The sequence below is a fragment of the Theropithecus gelada genome, chromosome 19, assembly GCF_003255815.1.
Source record: "Theropithecus gelada isolate Dixy chromosome 19, Tgel_1.0, whole genome shotgun sequence".
NCBI lineage: Eukaryota > Metazoa > Chordata > Mammalia > Primates > Cercopithecidae > Theropithecus > Theropithecus gelada.
The window spans coordinates 36,209,093-36,226,327 of NC_037687.1; the positions used below are offsets into that span (position 1 = coordinate 36,209,093).

Consider the following 17,235-nt stretch of genomic DNA (forward strand, 5'->3'; position numbering starts at 1 on the left):
ACGGGGTTTCACCATTAAGTGTTTTAATGTAGGTGCAATGCTTGGAATAGCTGCTGGCCGAAATGGAGGGCTCAACGCATTCTTTTAACATTTACCAAGGACCTACTTTGTGCTGGGCACTGGTCCAGGAGCTGGGGGCACAGCAGGAAGCAAAGCAAGGGTTAAGTGTGTTACGTGTTTAAGAGATGCATATTTCAGGATGCCTCTCTAGATAAGGACATTATCCCTCCTGACAAAACTAACAAAAATCCTGTTATCTAATAATCAGCCACATTCATATTTACCGTCAAAGCTTTTATCCTCATTTTACAGCAGTGGAGAGCGATTGCCCCGGGTCCCACATTAGGAAGAGAGAGAACTGGGATTTGCACCCAGGCAGTCTGGGGACACAGCTGTGACCACAGCTCCATGAGTCAGGGCCGAGCCAACCCCTTCACCACCAGCTGGCCGCGCCCCGGGAAGGGAAGTTTGGGGCGGAGGAGGTTCGTACGGGAGGAGGGGGAGGCGCCCACGCATCTGGGGCTGACTCGCTCTTTCATAAAACGTCTGGGAGGAGCCCCTGGGGCCACAAAACTGCCTCCTTCCTGAGGCCAGAAGGAGAGAAGAAGTGCAGGGACCCCGCGCACAGGAGCTGCCCTCGCGACATGGGTCACCCGCTGCTGCTGCCACTGCTGCTGCTGCTCCACACCTGCGTCCCAGGTAGGGGCTGGGTCCCGAACGCCTGCGCCTGGAACAGGGTCTGATTGAGGGGAGTGGGGGTTGTCAGAGGATGAGTTGAGGAATGGGGTTCAGTCCCCAGCACCCTCCCTAATCAAATTATAGTAATTTTCGTGCTTTGTGCAACGCTACGCGGCGCAGTACCTGGCTCTCGGTAGCTACGGAAATATTAGTGGAGCAAAGGCATTTAGCTTTACATAATTTAGTGAGTGCTTTTTTTTTTTTTTTTTTTTTTAACGGAGTCTCACTCTGTCACCCAGGCTGTAGTGCAGTGGCGCGATCTTGGCTCACTGCAACCTCTGCCGCCCGGGTTCAAGCGATTCTCCTGCCTCAGCCTCCTGGGTAGCTGGGATTACAGGCGCCTGCCATCGCCCCCGGCTAATTTTTGTATTTTTAGTAGAGACCGGGTGTCACCGTGTTAGGCAGGATGGTCTCAATCTCCTGACCTCGTGATCCCCCTGCCTCGGCCTCCCAAAGTGCTGGGATTACAGGCGTCAGCCACCGCGCCCAGCCCAAGTGCTTTTTTTTTTTTTAATGGAGCTCTTCGAAGCCTCTTCCTTGTAATTTCAAGGAACTATAAAATAGGACTATTATTAACTTCGTTTGACGATGGGACTATTATTTCGTTTCGCAGAGGAAACTGGGGCACAGAGAGGTTAGATAACTGGCCTAAAATCACACAGCCAGTGCTCGAATAAGCAGGATCTGACCCCGCAGCGCCCCCCAGCGCTCTCCATGCTGCCAGGTCTCCCCCTCCGAGAAACGAGGGGACAGGACTCCCTTTTACAAAAGGGCCAAGGGAGGCTGACTGAGCGGTGCAGAGCCAGTGCTGGAGACCCGGGACTGTCCCTCAGGACCTTTCCCTCTCACTAAGGCGACTCTCACCTACTTCCCCGGAAAATGTGGGGGGCACTGGGTAGAGAAACGAGGAATTTGAGAAGGAACTGAGTCAGGGCGGGTGGCCACGGGGTGTTGCGGCCGCAATGAATAACCCGGAAAGCGCTCGAGACCGCGGGAGGCCTGGAATGAGTAACAACTCCGGGATACTCTGAACGCACAGCTGGAAAGGGATGTCGGGGAAGGCCCGGAGGTCCGGACCCGGCCTAGGGACTGGGCTACAATCTCGGGGAGGAGCCTGGGGCGGGGAGAGAGTGTCGGGGAGGAGCCAGAGGGCAGGGCTGGAACCTCAAGGAAGAGCTTGGGGAGAGGTTAGAGCCCCGAGGATGAGCTAGGGGCGGGGCTAGAACCTCGAGGCGGAGCCAGAGGGCGGGGTTATAACCTCGAGGAGTAACTAGAGGGCGGACTTATAACCTCGGGGAGGAGCTGGAAGGCGGGACTAGAATCTTAAGGAATAGGATTATAACATCGGGGAGGAGCTAGAGGGCGGGGCTGGAACGTCAAGGAGGAGCTAGGGGCGGGGTTATAAGCTTGGGGAGGACCTACGGGGCTGAGTTAGGACCTCAAGGGGCCAAGGGGCGGGGTTACGACCTCGGGGAGGAGTACAGGGTGGGGCTGAAACCTCAAGGAAGGACTGGGGTGGAGTTATGACCTCAGGGAAGAACTAGCGGAGGGGAGAGCCTCGGGGAAAGCTAAAGGGCAAAATTAGAACCAGCGCGGTGGCTCAAGCCTGTAATCCCAGCACTTTGGGAGGCTGAGACGGGCGGATCACGAGGTCAGGAGATCGAGACCATCCTGGCTAACACAGTGAAACCCCGTCTCTACTAAAAATACAAAAACTAGCAGGGCGAGGTGGCGGGCGCCTGTAGTCCCAGCTACTCGGGAGGCTGAGGCAGGAGAATGGCGTAAACCCGGGAGGCAGAGCTTGCAGCGAGCTGAGATCTGGCCACTGCACTCCAGCCCCAGCCCCAGCGGCAGAGCGAGACTGTGTCTCAAAAAAAAAAAAAAAAAAAAACCACAAGGAGGAGCTAGAGGACAGGACTAGAGCCTCGAGGAGGAGCTAGGGGCGGGGTTATGGCATCGGGGAGAAGCCAGGGGGCGAGAAGATTAGGTCAGGAAGAGCTAGAGGGCGGGGCTAGAACCTCGAGGAGGAGTCTAGGGCGGGGCCAAAACCTACTTGGGGAGCTGGAGAGCGGAGACAGAGAACTTCGCGGGAAACCAGAGTATCTGACGATAGAAACTCGGGAGGGCTGATGGCCCGGGCTACAATTTGGGAATAAACAAGTGGGCGGGGAGAGGCTCTGGAGCCGGGTAGAACCAGGGGGAGTGAGTGGAGGGATAGTTCCATTAGGGCACTAGGAGTGGCGGTATAACATAAAGATAGACAGGGGTGGGGCGAGGCTAGAACTCCCCTAGTGGAACTGGAGAGGCGTGATCGACCGAGGGCCGGCGCGGTGAGAAGGGCCTAATGGGAGCAGGAATAGAACGTACTGATAGACAGAGAGGGCGGGGATAGGACTGTCAGGATATACGCCTCACGAGGACAGAATGAAAGGAAAAACAGGCCAGGACAGGACTTTGGGAAAGGACTTGTGGGCAGGGATAGAACGTTCAGTTAGGGGGATGGAGGTAGAACGTGGACAAAGGACAGACTGGAAGTACCGCCGGCCGGAACCCAGCAGAACATGGAACACGAATCAGAATGGACGGGGCCTAGAGACTTGGTGTTGGTATTGGGACCTGCAGGGGCGAGCGGGGGGTCTTGGAGCTAAGCGAAGTTAACCTCTCCTCTCCTCTCCTCTCCCTCCTTCCCCTAGCCTCTTGGGGCCTGCGGTGCATGCAGTGTAAGAGCAACGGGGATTGCCGGGTGGAAGAGTGCGCCCTAGGACAGGACCTCTGCAGGACCACGATCGTGCGCATGTGGGAAGGTGAGCTTCCCTCCCACACACACACCCCTCCAGCGCAGCATGGAACGCGAGTGATTGAGAAACCTTCCTCACCCGTAACTGGGAAATGCAAACTAAAAACAAACAAACAAACAAGGAGAGCCCATTTCACACCCACCAGACTGGCAAGCCTTTAAAAATCCGACAATACCCGGGTTAGTAAGGATGTGGAGTTGCAGACCGTGTCTGTGGTGGGGGAGTAAATTGGCACATCAACCACCTAGAGCGATTTGGCAATATCTAGTCCAGAAGAAGATTAGCATATGCTACAGCTCAACTCCTCGGCATGCAGAAATGCCAAAGAACCTTGGCCACATATACCCAGGGATACATGTATAAGAATGTTCTTAGCAGCAATGTTTGTGACATGGAAAATTGGAAACAGGCCGGGCACTGGCTCACACCTGTATTCCCAGCACTTTGGGAGGCAGAGGCAGATGAATTGCTTGAGGTCAGGAGTTCAAGACCAGCCTGGCCAACATGGTGAAACACCCGTCTCTACAGAAAAAAAAAAAGGAAAAATTAGCCAGGTGTGGTGGCACGCACTTGTAATCTCAGCTACTCAGGAGGCTGAGACAGGAGAATTGCTTGAACCTGGGAGGCGGAGGTCGCAGTGAGCTGAGATCATGCTACTGCACTCTGGCCTGGGCAACAGAGTGAGACCCTGCCAAAAAAATGAACGAAAGAGAGAAATGTGGGCCGGGCGTGGTGGCTCATGCCTGTAATCCCAGCACTTTGGGAGGCTGAGGCAGGTGGATTACCTGAGGTCAGGAGTTCAGGACCAGCCTGGCCAACATGGTGAAACCCTGTCTCTACTAAAAAATACAAAAATTAGCCAGGTGTGGTGTTGGGTGCCAGTTATCCCAGCTACTCGAGAGGCTGAGGCAGGAGAATTGCTAGAACCCGGGAGGCGGAGGTTACAGTGAGCTGAGATCATGCCATTGCACTCCAGCCTAGGCGACAAGAGCGAAACTCCATCTCAAGAAAAAAAGAAAGAAAGAGAGAGAGAGAGAAAGAGGAAGGGAAGGGAAGAAAGGAAAGAAAGAGAAAGGAAGGGAGGAAGGGAGGGAGAGAGGAGGGAGGAAGGAAGGAAGGGGAGAAAGAAAGAAAAGAAGAAAATGGAAATGACTTTAAGTCAGTCAGCAAGTCAGCAGCAGAAGACACTGTGGTAATAATTACATAATGGGGCCAGGCACGGTGGCTCACGCCTGTAATCCCAGCACTTTGGGAGGCCGAGGCAGGTGGATCACGAGGTCAGGAGATCGAGACCATCCTGGTTAACTTGGTGAAACCCCGTCTCTACTAAAAATTAAAAAAAAAAAAATTAGCCGGGCGTGGTGGCGGGCGCCTGTAGTCCCAGCTACTCGGGAGGCTGAGGAGGCAGGATTGCTTGAGCCTGGGAGGTCAAGGTTGCAGTGAGCTATGATTGCACCACTGCACTCCAGCCTGAGTGACAGAGTGAGACCCTGTCTCTTTTTTTTCTTTTCTTTTCTTTTTTTTTTTTTTTTTTTTTTGAGATGGAGTCTCAATCTGTCGCCCAGGCTGGAGTGCGGTGGTGCAGTCTCAGCTCACTGCAACCTCTGCCTCCCGTGTTCAAGTGATTCTTCTGTTTCAGCCTCCCAGGTAACTGGGACTACAGGTGCCCGCCACCACACCTGGTGTTTTTTGCATTTTTGCAAAATGCAAAAAACATTTTGGTAAAGACGGGGTTTCACTGTGTTAGCCAGGATGATCTCGATCTTCTGACCTCGTGATCTGCCCACCTTGGCTTCCCAGTGCTGGGATTACAGGCATGAGCCACCACACCTGGCCGATACCTTGTCTCTTAAAACATTAATTAATTATTAGCCAAGTGTGATGGCATGTGCCTGTAGTCCCAGCTGCTTGGGAGGCTGAGGCAGGAGAATCGCCTGAATCCATGAGGCAGAGGTTGTAGTGAGCTGAGATCTTGCGACTGCACTCCAGCCTGGGTGACAGAGCAAGACCCTGTCTCCCGGAAAAAGAAAAAAAAAAATTAATTAAAATAAAATAGAGCAGGCTCCTTGTTGGAATGGGGGTAGAGTCAAGGTTAACTCTAGAAAAAGACAGAGTTGGACTCAAACAAGAGAAGAGGCCTACCAAAAATCAGCCCTGGGAGCGGGTGACCTTGAGACCAGGACTGTCAGAGACTGGTTGGGCTGAGAGGAGCCTCTGTGGTAATGAAGATCCCCTCTTTGCAGAAGGGGAAGAGCTGGAGCTGGTGGAGAAAAGCTGTACCCACTCAGAGAAGACCAATAGGACCATGAGCTATCGGACTGGCTTGAAGATCACCAGCCTTACCGAGGTTGTGTGTGGGTTAGACTTGTGCAACCAGGGCAACTCTGGTGAGTACGGCAGCCCTTGCCATCCCCAGCCCCAAGCCATGTCCAGCTCAACCTCATCATCATCCCAATCCTACTCTTAACTTTACATTAGCCGAACCCCAACTCCATGCCTTATCCAAGTCCCAACCCCAACCCAACCCATCTCTAGCTCAGCCCCATCCCCAACCCATTCTTGACCCAATATCCAACCCCAACTCAGCTTCACCTTCAATCCTATCCCCGACTTCATGTTACCCCAACACTGTTCCCAACTCAAACTCAGCCCTGTTCCAAACACAGTTCCAGCCCCATCCCCAAATCAACCCCATCCCCATCTCAGACTATCCAAATCCCCACCCCAATGACACAATTACTTTCATCCTTAACCCAATCCCCATCCAGCATGTTTGTATGTGTGGTTGTTAGGTATAACTTGCAACTCTGCCCTTAAGCTCACACGCGTGCATGAGACATAGATGAGACGTCTCAGTGATGTTTGTCCGTCTGACTGGGCAGGAGATGGTCCTACCCAATCCATTGGGATGGGAGATGGTCCAAGCAATAGATGCTGAGGGGCCAGGATTCAAGCAAAGACTTGATGTTCTTAAGGGAAGTCAAAAGAGGGGAGGATTAAATGGGCCACAGTAGGCTGGGAGAATCCTCTGCAATAGATGGTCTCTGGCTTGGGCAGTGAAAAAAAAAAATGTGAAGAAATGTCCATAACAGGCTGGATGTGGTGGCTCACACCTGTAATCCAAGCACTTTGCGAGACCAAGGCGGGAGAACTGCTTGAGCCCAGGAGTTTAAGACCAGCCTGGGCAACATAGTGAGACCCAGTTTCTGCAAAAAATAAACAAAAGGTAGCCGGACATAGCGGTACACACTTGTAGTCCTAGCTATTCAGGAGGCTAAGGTGGAAGGATTACTTGAGCCTGGCAGATCAAGGCTGTAGTGAGCTGTGATCATGCCATTGCACTCCAGCCTGGGCAACAGAGTGAGACCCTGTCAGAAAGGAAAGAAGAAAGAAAGAAAGAGAGACAGAAAGAGAGAAAGGAAGAGAAAGAAAGAGAGAAGGGAAGGAAGGGACACAAAGAAGAAAAGAAAAAAGGAAGGAGAAAGAAAGAAAAAGAAAGAAAGAAAGAAAAAGAGAGAGAGAAAGAAGAGAGAAAGAAGAGAAAGAAAGAAAGAGAAAAAGGAAGGAAGGAAGGAGAAAGAAAGAGAAACATAGAAAGAGACATAAACCCTGTCTGAAAGAAAGAAAAGAAAGAAAGAGAGAGAGAGAAAGAAATATCCATAAGCACCTTTGTCAAATTCCATGGCTTCAGGCTCTGATCATTTTAAGAAAAAGACTTAGAAAAGGTCAAATTCTCCTAAATTCCCACAGGACGGGAAGGGTGGGGAAGGAATGGGTCCACAGTGCATGGATCCATCTGTGAAAGAGATTCCTCTTTCTGGACCTAGTGAGGAAGGAAATAGGGTAAGGCCAGTCTAGTCATGGTGACGGCAGTGAGCAGAGGGCTGAGTTTGCACTGGGTTTTCTTTGTTCTTCACTCTTCCTGATTCTGCCTGGTTTTCATCCATCCTGTCCTCAAACACTAATCTGTTGGCGGGGCCAAATCAGATGTTTGTTTTGAGGAAGTGACAAGAGAGGATGTGGGCGTCCTGTCTCGGTGAGATGCGCTTAAGGAAAGCACCAATACTTGGGTCTAAGTAGTGCATTCAATCAGAGATGATAGTGAAAATATTTAAAAATATTGATGAGTGCCGCGACAAACTCCTGGAGTCCCCTGCTGGGCCTGGTGTTACCCCTTTCCATGATGGGTCACAGGGACAGGAAGGGTCCTGGGGAGAGAGTTGGGAGTGGTCGGGGTCCACCAGGAGCTTGGAGCAGCAGCTGTCAATTCAGTAATCTAATAACTGAGATACCTATATCCTCCCTATTTCTTTTCTTTTCTTTTTATTTTTTTTTGAGATGGAATTTCACTCTTATTGCCCAGGCTGGAGTGCAATGCCACGATCTCAGCTCACCGCAACCTCCACCTCCCGGGTTCAAGCGATTCTCCTGCCTCATCCTCACAAGTAGCTGGGATTACAAGCATGCGCCACCACGCCCGGCTAATTTTGTACTTTTAGTAGAGACGAGGTTTCTCCATGTTGGTCAAGCTGATCTTGAACTCCCGACCTCAGGTGATCCACCCGCCTCAGCCTCCCAAAGTGCTGGAATTATAAGCGTGAGCCACTGCGCCCGGCCTCATCCCCATTTATAATGCCATTGTATCCTGCTTGTGGCAACTTGAATAGTTGGTTAAACTGCACTCAGTACTTATATGATGCTGGGGACACAGCAGGGACCAAGACAGCCTTGTGCCCTGCCTTGTGGGGAAAAGAAAGAGAGATCAGCCTGTTACTGTGTCTCTTTTCCCCACACTGCCTGACTCCATGGGACTCACAGTCCTGTGTGTGTGTGTGTGTGTGTGTGTGTGTGTGTGTGTGTGTGTGTATAGGGGTGACAGACCCATCACCAGACAGTGACTATTAGGTTAATGCAAAAGTAATTGCGGCTTTTGCCATTAAAAGCAACAGCAGAAACCGCAGTTACTTTTGCACCAACCTAATAGATTAGTCTGGGCTAGGAAGGGGGAAACACAGGCAGAGGGTTCAGGGCTGGGATGAGGGAAGAGTAGGGGCTGTGGGACCCCAGAGGAGATACCTGACTCAGGTCAGGGAAGGTTTCCTAGGGGAAGCAATAGCTAAGCTGGATCTTGAAGGATGAGTAGGAATCAGACTATTAAACAGCCAGTGGAGGCCGGGTGCGGTGGCTCATGCCTGTAATCCCAACACTTTGGGAGGCCCAGGTGGGAGGACTGTTTCAGCCCAGGAGTTCCAGAGCAGCCTAGGCAACATGACTCTACAAAAAATACAAAAATTAGCCAGACGTGATGGCATATGCCTGTGATCCCAGCTCCTTGGGAGGTTGAGGCAGGAGGATCACTTTAGCTCAGGTGGTGGAGGCTGCAATAAGCTATGATCGTGCAATAAGCCCAGCCTGGGTGACAGAGCGAGATCCTGTTAAAAAAAAAAAAACAAAAAAAAAGACAGTGGAAAGGGTTTTCCAGCAGTCCAGCAGAGGGAGCAACAGATACAAAGGTGGCCAAAAGCAGTGTGGCTGGATGAAGGAAACAGTGGGGCAAGATGAGCTGGAAAGCTTGGCAGGAGCATGTTACACAGGGGCTTCTAGACGTCGTCCTGGGAGCACTGGGGCATCACAGAAGGTTTTAAACAGCGAATGTAATGATCACATTTATTTATTGTTATTTTTTTTTGAGACGGAGTTTCTCTGTTTTTGCCCAGGCTAGAGGGCAATGGTGCGATCTCAGCTCACTGCAACCTCTGTCTCCCAGGTTCAGGCGATTCTCCTGCCTCAGCCTAACAAGTAACTGGGACTATAGGCACCCGCCACCACGCCCGGCTAATTTTTTTGTATTTTTAGTAGAGATGGGGTTTCACCGTGTTGGCCAGGCTGGTCTTGAACTCTTGACCTCGTGACTTGCCCGCCTCAGCCTTCCAAAGTGCTGGGATTACAGACTTGAGCCACTGCACCCAGCCCTCATTTATATTTTTAACAAATTATTCTGACCTCAGGACAGAAGATAGATTGAAAGGAAGCAAGAGTAGATGACAGGAAACCAACCCGGGCGTGGGTGAGGTTGTCCAGGTGGAGAAGAGGGCAGCAGGACTAGGGTGTCAGATATGCAGAGGAAGAGAAGTGGATAGATTTAAGAGCTGTTCAGGCTAGGCACAGTGGCGCACATCTGTAATCCCAGCACTTTGGAAGGCCGAGGCAGGAGGATTGCTTGAGCCCAGGAGCTGGAGGCTGCAGTGATCACACCGCTGCACTCCAGCCTGGGCGGCAGAGAAAAACCCTGTCTCAACAAAAGCCAAAAAAGAGCTATTTAGAAGCAGGCCTTAGTGGTAGATTAAATGTGGGAGGGGACCTGCAATTCTGGTCATGATGGAGTGACTTGTATCAGACCAACCCTTCTGCCAATGACAGTTACAAATGCTGGACAAATAATAAACAATGATTAGAAGTCACTGGAGAGCAGCAAATGAAAGGAGAAACTTGGCCGGGCGAAGTGGCTCACGCCTGTAATCCCAGCACTTTGGGACACCAAGGCAGGTGAATTGCTTGAGCTCATGAGTTCAAAACCAGTCTGGGCAACATGGCAAAACCTCGTCTCTACTAAAAATACAAAAGTTAGCCAGGTGTGGTGGCACATGCCTGTAGTCCCAGCTACTTGGGTGGCTGGGGCACAAGAATTGCTTGAACCTGGGAGGGAGAGGTTACAGTGAGCCAAGATCACACGACTGCACTCCAGCCTGGGCGACAGAGCAAGACTCCGTTTCAAAAAGAAAGAAAGAAAGGAGAAACTTGAGGCACTACAACCTCTGAAATAAGGGAAGCATAAAATGTGGGTTCCACAGACAACCTGGCTTTTTCCCGGAGTGCACTTGCCAATCTGCTGCTGTGGAAGGGAAATAGAGCCCAGACAGAAAGAGTCGCTAGACTGAGAAGACGGAGGTTGGAGTTTGGGGCTGCCAGAATGTCTGGAAGATGAAAGTTAAAATCCTGGAATGGATGGGACCACAGAAAAGGGAGTTCCCAACCTGCAAACAAATCTCCCTCAAGTCATTGGCAAGCTGTACATGCACAGGGTGAGAGTCCAAGAAACTTGGAAGAGAAAAATAGCAACTGGGAAGCTACAAAAGCGAACAAGGCTTCCAGCAGACATGTGATGCTGGGGACACAGGTTGCCAAGCTGGAGAGGCCTTGGTAAGCATCTCAGGCTTTCCCCCTAAGACCACCCTAGGGGTAAGGGCCAAAGTGAAATAGAAGAGCCCTAAACAAGCTAGGTCCAATACTTGACAGGAATGAAAACCTGACTCTCTGTGGAAGAAGAAAACATCGTTTAGGCCCTTGACAGATTTTTATCTATAATGTCTGGCATCTGATCAAAATGTACAAGATAGCGAGGCATGGTGGCATGCGTCTCTAATCCCAGCTACTTGGAAGGATTACTTCAGCCTGAGAGTTCTGGGCTGTAATGTGCTATATCAATAGGGTGTCTGAACTAAGTTTGGCATCAATATGTTGATCTCCCAGGAGCAGGGGACTACCAGGTTGTCTAAGGAGGGGTTGGAGCAGCCCAGCTCAGAAATGGAGCAGGTCAAAACTCCTGTGCTGATCAGTAGCAGGATTATGCCTATGAATAGCCACTGCACACCAGCCTGGACAATGTAGAAAGACCCCATCTTAAAAAAAAAAAAACAGAATGGGCATGGTGGCTCACACCTCTAATCCCAACACTTTGGGAGGCCGAGGTGGGCGAATCAGGAGGTCAGAAGTTCAAGACCAGCCTGGCCAACATGGTGAAACCCCTTCTCTACTAAAGATACAAAAAAAAAAAAAATTAGCCGAGTATGGTGGCGCACGCCTGTAATACCAGCTACTTGGGAGGCTGAGGCAGGAGAATCGCTTGAACCCGGGATAAGGAGGTTGCAGTGAGCTGAGATCGCACCATTGCACTCAAGCCTGGGCGAGAGGGCAAGACTCTGCCTCAAAACAAAACAAAACAAAAAATAAACAACAACAACAAAATCTTACAAGGTATCCTGAAGAAAATAAAAAGGACCAATTGACCAGAAACTAAGAGAAAAATCCAACTATAGAAACAGAATTGTAGTGATTCAGATATTGGATTATAGGAAACATGAAAATTGCTACAATCAATATATTCAGGAAAACAGAAGAATGGGCACATTTTAACACCTGGAATCCTTTTTTTTTTTTTGGAGACGGAGTCTTACTCTGTTGCCAGGCTAGAGTACAGTGGCATGATCTCGGCTCACTGCAGCTTCCGCCTCCCGGGTTCAAGCAATTCTCCTGCCTCAGCCTTCTAAGTAGCTGGGACTACAGGCACCTGCCACCATGTCTGGCTAATTTTTGTGTTTTAGTAGAGACAGGGTTTCACCATGTTGGCCAGGATGGTCTCAATCTCTTGACCTCGTGATCCACCCGCCTTGGCCTCCCAAAGTGCTGGGATTACAGGCATGAACCACCGCACCCGGCCAAGGAATCCATTTTTTAAGAGTCCAACAGAAAATATAGAACAGTGACTCAAATGAAGAACTCTGCAGTTATGCTTGATAGAGGTCAGAAACAGCAGAGCAAAAGGATTAAAGAGCTAGAAGATGGAACAGTAGAAGCATGTGGATTGATCCACAGATGTGGAAGACCAAGGGGTCTGCCAGGTTCCGCCCTAGGGACTGGATGGGGCCGCCTTGGACGCGTGGACTTCAAGAAAAAGAGCAGTTGTGGGAGAAGATGGGGAGTTCTGTCTGGGACAGGTGTTTGAGGTATAGCCATGGGGCCTTGAAGAGACAGTTGCATGTACAGGTCTGGAGCTCAGAGAGAAGCCTGGACTAGAGAGAGATTTGTGAGTGATGAGCAGATAGATGGAAATGAAGTCATTTCAATATTTACCCCATGAAAGAGTCTATACTGTGAGAAATAAAAAGGGCTTAAATCAGAGCCCTGGCCAGGTACAGTACTCACGTCTGTAATCCCAGCACTTTGGGAGGCCAAAGCGAGAGGATCATTGGAGTCCAGGAGTTCGAGACTAGCCTGGGTAACATCGCAAGACCTTGTCTCTACAAAAAATACAAAAATTAGCCAGGTGTACTGGCACACGCCTATAGTCCCAGCTACTCAGTAGGCTGAGATGGGAGAATCACCTGAGCTTAGGGAGGTCGAGGTGGCAGTGAGCCATGATTGTGCCACTGCACTCCAGCCGTGGGGACACAGCAAGACTCTATCTCAAAAAAAGAAAAGAAAAGAAAAGAAAATAGCCCTGAGGATCATTGGCATTTAGAAGAGTGGCATAAAAAGAGTTCACACAGGAGACCCGTGAGTGACCACCCAGAGTGGGCAGAACCAGAAATGGGGAATTCAGGGGGCAGTGGGAGCTCAGAGCAGGTACCTGTTCCAGGCTGACGGGTCAGGGAGGGCTTCCTAGAGGAAGTAAAATTGAAGATGACAGCTGAAGAATGAGTAGGAGTTAGAGAAAGTAGGGCACAAGGAAAAGGCGTTCTAGGTGTGAACAGCTATTTTGGCAATGATGAGAATTTGTGTTTTCATTTTCATGGAAGTTTGTATGAGAAGACATGGGTGGCCTTGTAGTTATTTTTCTTTGAGGGGGATGATTGGGCTTTGGATGCAAATGATTCGCCTAATTACAGCTAGCGGCCTGCCAGTTGAGAGCCTTGGCTGACATGGTCCTCTCACTTTTTTAAGACTTGGCTTGGACTCAGCTTAGATGTGTCTTGGGTCAGGACAGGGAGGGCATGCCAAGTATGGGAAATGGTGTGAGCCAAGGGCTGGGCAGAGGAATGACTCTGGTGTTTCCAGGGAAAAGTAACGGATCCAGTTGGCCAACACCGCAAGGTTCGTGCAAAAGGCAAAGTGATCAGGAATCAGCCAAGTGAGTCTTTGATTCCCGGGACAATTAGGTAGTGTATTATCGATTGCTTATCTATTCTCTATTGCTGCATTACAGATTGCAGCAATAAAATAAGCATGCATTATTTTACAAAGTTTCTGAAGGTCAAAAACCCTGGAGTGGCTTAGCTAGGTGGTTCTGGCTTAGGATCCTTCATGAGCCTGCAGTCAAGATGTCAGCTGGGGTTACAATCATCTGAAGGCTCCCAAGGTAGCTTCACTCACATGAATGCTCCCCTCCCATGGCTTTGGCACAGGCCTCAGTTCTGCCACATGAACTTCCCCATGGTGCTACTTGAGTGTCCTCACAACATGGCTGCTGCTTCTCCCAGAAAAGATGACCCAAGAGAGACAGCCAAGCAGAAATTGCCATGTGTTCTATGATCTAGCCACAGAAGGCACACACCATCATTTCCGTAATATCCAGTTGACTACATAGGGCATCCTTATTCTTTTTTCTTTTTTCTTTTTTTGTTTTTAATTTAAAGACAGAGTCCTGCTATGTTGCCCAGACTGACCTCAAACTCCCGGACTCAAGCAATCCTCCCACCTTGGCCTCCCAAAGTGCTGGGATTACAGGCATGAGCCGCTGCACCCAGCCAGCCCTATTCTTTAAGGGCATGAATACCAGGGAGCAGAGATTATTGGGGGCCATTTTGGAGACAGGCTACCACAGAGAACAATAGAAGGGTTTTAAGTAATTCCTCATTCATTAATTCATTTCACAAATATGTATTGAATATCTTATCTGTCCCTGGCCCTGTGCCAGGTGGTGCTGGGACACAATAGTGATCAAGACAGCCCCTGGCCCTGCCCTCCTGGAGCTCACAGTCCAGTAGAGGAGACATACCTGTCACCAGACAGTGACCACCCAGAGTGGGATGCGGGAGTCCAGGGGTGTGTGGGAGCTGCTCCAGCCTGGTGGATCAGGAAAGGCTTCCCAGAGGAGGTAAAATTGGAGCTGACACCTGAAGAATGAGTAGGAGTTAGGGAAGGCAGAGAGCAAAGGAAAGGTGTTCTAGACAGAGACAACGGCATATGCAAAGGCCTGGATGGCAGGCAACATGTGTAGCCGCGGACTGTGGGAAGTCAGTGTGGAGTAGAGTCTGAGGGTGTAGTGGAGGGAGACGAGGCAGGAGAGGTGCTCGGGCCTCAGTATTTGATGGGCTTTGAATCCCATGCTGAGGATCTTGGATTTTATTTTATTTATTTATTTATTTATTTATTTATTTATTTTTTTGAGACGGAGTCTCGCTCTGTCGCCCAGGCTGGAGTGCAATGGCCAGATCTCAGCTCACTGCAAGCTCCGCCTCCCGGGTTCACGCCATTCTCCTGCCTCAGCCTCCTGAGTAGCTGGGACTATAGGGCCGCCACCACGCCCGGCTAATTATTTTGTATTTTTAGTAGAGACGGGGTTTTACTGTGTTAGCCAGGATGAGAGATCTTGGATTTTATTTTGAGGGCAGTAGGGAGCTATGGAAGAGTCTTGAGGAGAGAAGAGACAGGGTCAAATATGAGTATTAGAAATACCCTTCTAAGGGCCCGGATGCGGTGGCGCATGCCTGTAATCCCAGCAGTTTGGAAGGCTGAGGCAGGTAGATCACTTGAGGTCAGGAGTTCGAGACCAGCTCTACTACCGTCTCTACTAAAAATACAAAAATTAGCCCAGCGTGGTGGTGCACGCCTGTAGTCACAGTTACTCGGGAGGCTAAGGAGAATCACTTGAACCCAGGGAGTGGAGGTTGCAGTGAGCCAAGATGGCGCCACTGCGTTCCAGCCTGGGTGATGGAGTGAGACTCTGTCTCATAAGAAAAAAAAAAAAAAAACAACGGGAAAGAAATATACTTCTAGGGCCATGTGGAAATGCTGCACTGGGGTGAGTAGGGGGTGACAAGAATGGAAACCCAGAGGCTAGGGAGGTAGCTGGAGTTGAAGGAGGTCTGAGCTGGACTGGTCCATGGGGCTGGAAAGGAGGGCGTGGATTCTAGAAAGATTCAGCAGACAGAATAGACAGGGCTCAGTAACTGGCTACAGGGTGGGATAAGGAGGAATTGATGCCCAGTGAGTCCTTGCAGAGCTGGGGCTCCAGGACTGTCCCCATGGAGTCTCACTCCCCTCCCCCTCTTCCAAACAGGCCGGTCTGTCACCTTTTCCCGAAGCCGTTACCTTGAATGCATTTCCTGTGGCTCATCAGACATGAGCTGTGAGAGGGGCCGGCACCAGAGCCTGCAATGCCGCAGCCCTGAAGAACAGTGCCTGGATGTGGTGACCCACTGGATCCAGGAGGGTGAAGAAGGTGAGCCCCAACCTGCCAGCAACTCCTCCTCCCTGCTCTGCTCCTCCCCAAGACTGTACTTAACAACTCCAGAGTAACAGGGATGTCAGCAAGGGACGAAGTTCTCTCATACACAAGAGGTCCAGGGCCACGAGGACAGTTCCAGAGTCACCAAGAACCCAGATGCCTTCTTGTTTCTTTTTTTTTCTTTTTTTTTTTTTTTGAGACGGAGTCTCGCTCTCTGTCGCCCAGCTGGAGTGCAATGGCATGATCTCGGCTTGCTGCAACCTCCGCCTCCCAGGTTCAAACAATTCTCCTGTTTCAGCCTCCTGAGTAGCTGGGATTACAGATGTGCATCACTACGTCTGGCTAATTTTTGCATTTTTAGTAGAGACAGGGTTTCACCATGTTGGTCAGGCTGGTTTCGAACTCCTGACCTTGTGATCCACCTGCCTCAGCCTCCCAAAGTGCTGGGATTGCTAGCATGAGCCACCATGCCCAGCCACCTTCTTGTTTCTTACACATCACTTCCATTCTCAAAATGCCTCATAGTCCAAAATGGCTGCTGGAGCTCCGGGTCTCACATCTAAGTTCCAGGAAGGAGGAAGAAGGAAAGAAGGAACAAAAAAGGGGGCACTGCTCCTTTTGTAAGTGTTCTCCTTTCTGGAAGTCCCAGAAAGCACTTCTATTTATATCACATTGGTCCGAACTTCATCACATGACTGTACCTAGAGAGGCTGGAATATGTAGTTTTTGACAAGATCTATGACTGTCCTAGATAAAATGAGGGTCCTATGATGAAGGGTGAAGTAGTGAATGGTTGAATGCCTGCTATTGCGGACAAATCCCATCTTAGTCCCTCATTCACAATCTGACATCTGACCTCTGTTCCCTGGCCCCCACAGGGCGTCCAAAGGATGACCGCCACCTCCGAGGCTGTGGCTACCTTCCCGGCTGCCCAGGCTCCAGTGGTTTCCACAACAACGACACCTTCCACTTCCTGAAGTGTTGCAACACCACCAAATGCAACGAGGGCCCAAGTAAGGAACGGGAGACACAGGCAAGGCCTGGGGTTGGGCAGGAGCATGCACTCAGGCAGACAGCTGCGCAGTCACTCTCCGGCAATCGACTCCTCTCTGGGGCCTCTGTTTCCTTTTCTGAAAAATGGCAGTATCAGGCCTTTTTTTTTTTTTTTTTTTTTTTTTTTTTTTTGAGATGGAATCTCACTCTGTTGCCCAGGCTGGAGTGCAATGGATTGATCTCCACTCACTGTAACCTTTGCTCACGAGTTCACGATTCTCCTGCTTCAGCCTCCTGAGTAGCTAGGATTACAGGTGCCCACCACCACGCTCAGCTAAGTTTTGTATTTTTAGTAGAGATAGGGGTTTCACCATTTTGGCCAGGCTGGTCTCAAACTCCTGACCTCAAGTGATCTGGCTGCCTTGGCCTCACAAAGTGCTGGGATAACAGGCATGAGCAATTGTGCCCGGCCAGGCTTTT

At 50.3% G+C, this 17,235-nt stretch overlaps 1 protein-coding gene across 4 annotated transcripts in view; it reads left to right on the plus strand.

Moving 5' to 3' along the window:
* The first annotated feature begins 218 nt into the window (after positions 1-218).
* The window catches only part of PLAUR (plasminogen activator, urokinase receptor), a 26,216-nt gene continuing 9,199 nt past the window's right edge, over positions 219-17,235 (plus strand). For 3 of the 4 annotated variants that reach the window (XM_025368411.1, XM_025368410.1, XM_025368408.1), the window contains exons 1-5: positions 421-699; positions 3,432-3,542; positions 5,780-5,923; positions 15,595-15,756; positions 16,641-16,775. In XM_025368411.1, the coding sequence (XP_025224196.1) occupies positions 645-699; positions 3,432-3,542; positions 5,780-5,923; positions 15,595-15,756; positions 16,641-16,775 (607 nt within the window). In that variant the 5' untranslated portion in view covers positions 421-644. Of the gene's footprint in view, positions 700-3,431; positions 3,543-5,779; positions 5,924-15,594; positions 15,757-16,640; positions 16,776-17,235 lie in introns of all 4 variants that reach the window. The other variant, XM_025368409.1, reaches the window with a different exon arrangement.